This window comes from Limulus polyphemus, unplaced genomic scaffold (genome assembly GCF_000517525.1).
Source record: "Limulus polyphemus unplaced genomic scaffold, Limulus_polyphemus-2.1.2 Scaffold437, whole genome shotgun sequence".
NCBI lineage: Eukaryota > Metazoa > Arthropoda > Merostomata > Xiphosura > Limulidae > Limulus > Limulus polyphemus.
Window position 1 is genome coordinate 470,209 of NW_013666047.1, and position 4,684 is coordinate 474,892.

At 36.2% G+C, this 4,684-nt stretch overlaps 1 protein-coding gene across 1 annotated transcript; it reads left to right on the forward strand.

Annotated features, from left to right (window-relative positions):
* The first annotated feature begins 3,874 nt into the window (after positions 1 to 3,874).
* On the forward strand, positions 3,875 to 4,471 carry LOC111085509. Its single transcript, XM_022384415.1, has one exon. It carries the CDS (start codon positions 3,875 to 3,877, stop codon positions 4,469 to 4,471), a length of 597 nt encoding a protein of 198 aa, XP_022240123.1.
* Positions 4,472 to 4,684: the final 213 nt, after the last annotated feature.

Consider the following 4,684-nt stretch of genomic DNA (forward strand, 5'->3'; position numbering starts at 1 on the left):
ATACAGTTTCATCTGATTCTGAATCTGATGTCAATAGAAATGACGATAGGGATTGTTTTCAACCTGAAACGTTTGGTGAACCACAACTTTTCACACAAGGTGAGCTTAATAAGTTGGTGAGTGATTTGGGCCTTCCAGAGGATTCTTCAGAGATTTTGGGGTCCAGACTTCGGCCTAAGAACTTTCTTTCTCCAGGGACATCATTTAACTGGTATAGAAATCGTGAGAAAGAGTTTATACTATGCATTTCGCAAGAAGGTTCACTGATTTATTGTAACAATATTGCTAATTAATACCAATGCTAGGAGCTGCAGTCTATGAACTGAGTGAGTGGCGATTGTTCATTGATTCCTCCAAAAGAAGTCTAAAAGTAAAAAATCTCGAACTTCTTCTTAATAAGGTCAAATACAAAAAATATTGTTGGCTAATTTGTGGAGACTTAAAAGTACTTTATATGTTGTTGGATCAACAATCCTGTTATACAAAGTTTCCATGTTTTTTGTGTGAATAGGACAGCAGAGCACGAAATCAGCACTGGATAAAGAATAAATGGCCACGCAGAGCCAGCCAGATACCAGGATCGAAAAACATTGAACGTGAAAGTTTGGTTGACATAAAGAAAGTCCTATTACCTACACTTCATATAAAACTGGGCTTGATGAAAAAGTTTGTAAAGGCCTTAGACAAAGATGGTGACTGTTTCAAGTATCTGTGTGGGCAATTCCCAGCTCTTTCAAAAGCGAAACTTAAAGAAGGGATTTTTGTTGAGCCTCAGATTAGGAAATTGACTTTGGATAAACAGTTCGAAAGGACAATGACGAAAGTTCAAAAAGAAGCGTGGATTGCCTTTAAAGATGTTATTGACAAAATTTTTAAGAAACAACAAGGACCCAAATTACGAAAATATTGTCAATAACATGCTCGATAAATTCAAAGAGTTGGGTTGTAATATAAGCTTGAAAGTTCATTTCTTACACTCACATATTGACTGTTTCCCTGAAAATCTCGGTGCCATCAGCGAAGAACAAGGGGAAAGGTTTCATCAAAACATCTGGTAAATGGAGAAGATGTATCAGGGAAGGTGGAACATCAGCATGATGGCTGATTACTGCTGGTCACTGAAACGAGATGCTCCAGACACAATACATAAAAAAAAGACCACAACATATAATTTTGAGACTAAAAGTTGTAGATTTCACACAAAAAAAATCAGGATGAATGAGGATGCATATTCGTTTGACATCAATATCCTTCCCTTTTCTTTAGTTTGTTTGTATTTTTGTTAACAAACACAATTATAAAAAATGTTAATTGTGGTAAATGAAATAATAATTTTATCTAAGTAAGTTTATTTTATTTTCGATTTGTAAAACAATTCTTAGATAAAATGAATGTTATCTGCGTAGCTGAATTATGGAAAATCCATTGTTAAAACCAAAACATTTTAAATTTGCAGATCTGTGTTGTTAGTATTGAATGTATAATCTCCAACACAGTAATAATTAATATTGAATGTATAGTATTCAACACAGTAATGATTAATATTTAATAGACAATATTCAGCACAGTAGTTAATAGTATTTAATATATAGTGATTAGTATTAACTCGATAGTATCCAGCAGTATAATGATTAGTATTAAACATATGCTAACTAGCACAGTAATATTATAATTAACCAGTCTATATTATCAACAGTTCTACTTCAAAATTAGTAGCCAATACATTAAAGACATTAGCAGTACTACGGAAACTCCAGACTGTATACAGTGCTTTAATCTCTGGTAGGGTACTTCAACGCCACATTTTATTCTGAGATATATAGCTTATGTAAACAAAGAATGGCTGAGTGAAAACCAGTCAACGATGACACAGTTTTTCGATGTAACAAATAAGATATTAATGCAAAGAAAAATATATCACATTATTTGCTCTTCAACGCCACAGTTAATAGGGCGCGGGCTGAAAATGTGGAAGAGTTCGAATCTATGTGATACTACAAAATATTCCATGCACTTTAAGCTCTGTGTATGTCATCTATATAAAGAAATGTCAGTATGTGTGTGTGTGTGTCTATTCCTTATACGTTTCCACATTTCCTAATCAATCAGCACCAAACTTGATACAGGATGACATGAGGAAGGTCATGGGGGGTTTAACCCCACCCATCTAATTTCGGGAAAACTACCAATGTTGTATATCCCTCAGCATTAAAATGAACTATATAAACACTATTGTTAGAATTTTTGAAAAATATATGTCTTTCTATTCAGTATTGGTACATTTATGTATTTTTATTGTACTTTAAATGTTTATTATGTTAAGAAACATAACTGAAGCACAATTTCCTATCCTTTATTACAAACGAGTTTTTACTTCACCTGTCCAATGGACAGGTACTCCAGCTAGTAAGGTCAAATCTCTTCCATGCAGAAATGGCACATAGGATCTGGTGCTGAGTTCCAGCTTAATTAGCACAATCAGATAATAATTATAAACATTGCCCCTGGGCGGGATATACGTTAACCATTAACTAACAGCTGATTAGACTGGAACAAGTGGGGGATAAAATGTCTCGAACTCGTAACCATCCATCTACGAGTCCAAAGCGAGAAACTACAGAGCCATGCTGCCCCGTGTGTGATAAGTGCAACAGTCAGTCCCTTTAACGTGGATGGTGGATGGTAGTGCGCTGTTCAATGGCTACCTTGCCTCCAGTCAGGAGCTCAGAATTAGGGATAGCGGCAATTAGCTCTAGTAGTACAGGAAATCTGCGGATATACCCATGACAAATTGCAAAAGTTTTCATATGTGTGTTTTATTTGACCCTCTAGGTATACTTGATGACCATATTAAAAATACACTTGAATATATTTAGTGGAACATGTCATAAATTGTGAATTATTAATTAGTGCTTAGTTCGTGATTTTTCATTGTAAGGATCTTGTATTTCACAGTGAGAACGTTGATGTTAGATATGAATAATGAAACTAACTTATGGTACTATTTGTAACAAAAGTTAATATTTTGATAGTTTATCCATATACAATATTATATTTGTGACCTGTGCAAGCAGAATATTCCAACGAAAAAGAGTTTTTAAAATGAAGGTAACATTATTGAGAGATATACACCCTTAAAAGGATATATATGTTAGTTTTATTTTATCAATACCAAAATGTTCATCAGTTTTCATTAAGTCTCATTTCGAAATAAAAACTAAGGTACTCAGAGTGAGTTATAATTTTGACCCTGTTATTATATCAATTAGATATGGCTGTGTGGGCCTACAGTCAGCGATGCAACATTTCTGAATCAAGATGGCCTCTGTACCTTCAGGCAATTTATTTATGGTGAAACAAATGTTTAGTGTAGATCCACATTCATTAATTTTCTTACTTTCAGATCGTACTGAGTAATGAACGAGATGTAAAATTGTATATTTTGTAACGAGTCCTTGTCAAATGGACTTCTTACTTTACAGCTTACTTTACAGCAACATCCACATATTTACAAGACTTCACTGAAGTCTCTCGTTTGTCTGCAGAACAGAGAGAACCTGGACAGGACTCGCGTAGTACACACTGACAGGACTCTCGTTAGAAACCCTGGACAGGAATCGCGCTAGATACCCTAGACAGGACTCACGCTAGACACCCTAGACAGGACTTTCGTTATACATCCTGGACAGAACTCACACTAAACACCCTAGACAGGACTTTCGTTAGACATCCTGAACAGGACTCTCGTTAGAGATCCTGGACAGAACTCTCGTTAGAAATCCTGGACAGAACTCTCGTTAGAAACCCTGGACAGGACTCTCGTTAGACATTCTAGACAGGACTCTCGCTAGATCTAGTTATTGAGCAGTGTGTGATGTGTAGTGCTAAGACAACAGGAGAGCTGACAAGAGGTCGGGTCATGACAGAAATGCAACATCTGTTTTGGATCCTATTAAATCCAGCATGTGCTGAGATCAATAATACCATGCAAGAGTTTACTTCTGTCACATATTCTACCGGTGATCAACACAAAGACCTTATGTCCACAAGGCTTCAAAAGGATATGATTGGCACACAGGACCATCTAAGCTACTTAGTACAACGAAACTCCTTCAGCTCAGAGCCAACTTTAATAAATATAGCAACATGTGTAACAGTCAGTTCATCTGTAAATGCTTATGACGTGAAAGTTGTGGGTCAAAGCATCTTGACATCAATGGAAGGAAAGGTGGTCACCGATTATACATTTCGAAAAAAGACCCAAGCCGTCAAAATGGATGTTAAGACATGTGTCAAGATCCGGGACGAGGAGGTGCATGTGGACCCTCAGCTTCTTTTCCAACGGTTGATAACAGCTGGCATTAGATGTAGTGATTTGTCTGAAATATTCGAGTATGAATTATGCACCTATACATCAGCCGTATTTGAATCCAGATACGTTATAAGGCCAGCCAATAAGTCGACTCTTTGAAATACATTGTGGTCTTGAACACGCACAGTTAATTCTGTTCAAAGTGGCCAAATTCAATATGTTATCGATGGAGGAGCTTTACTGCACCACATACCATGGAGGATGGGAACCACTTGCGAGAACATCTGCAACTTGTATTTACATTATTTTGGAAGCAGATACGGTCAATCTGTTAAAGTATTTGATGGTTACAGTGATGATTCTAGCACGAAA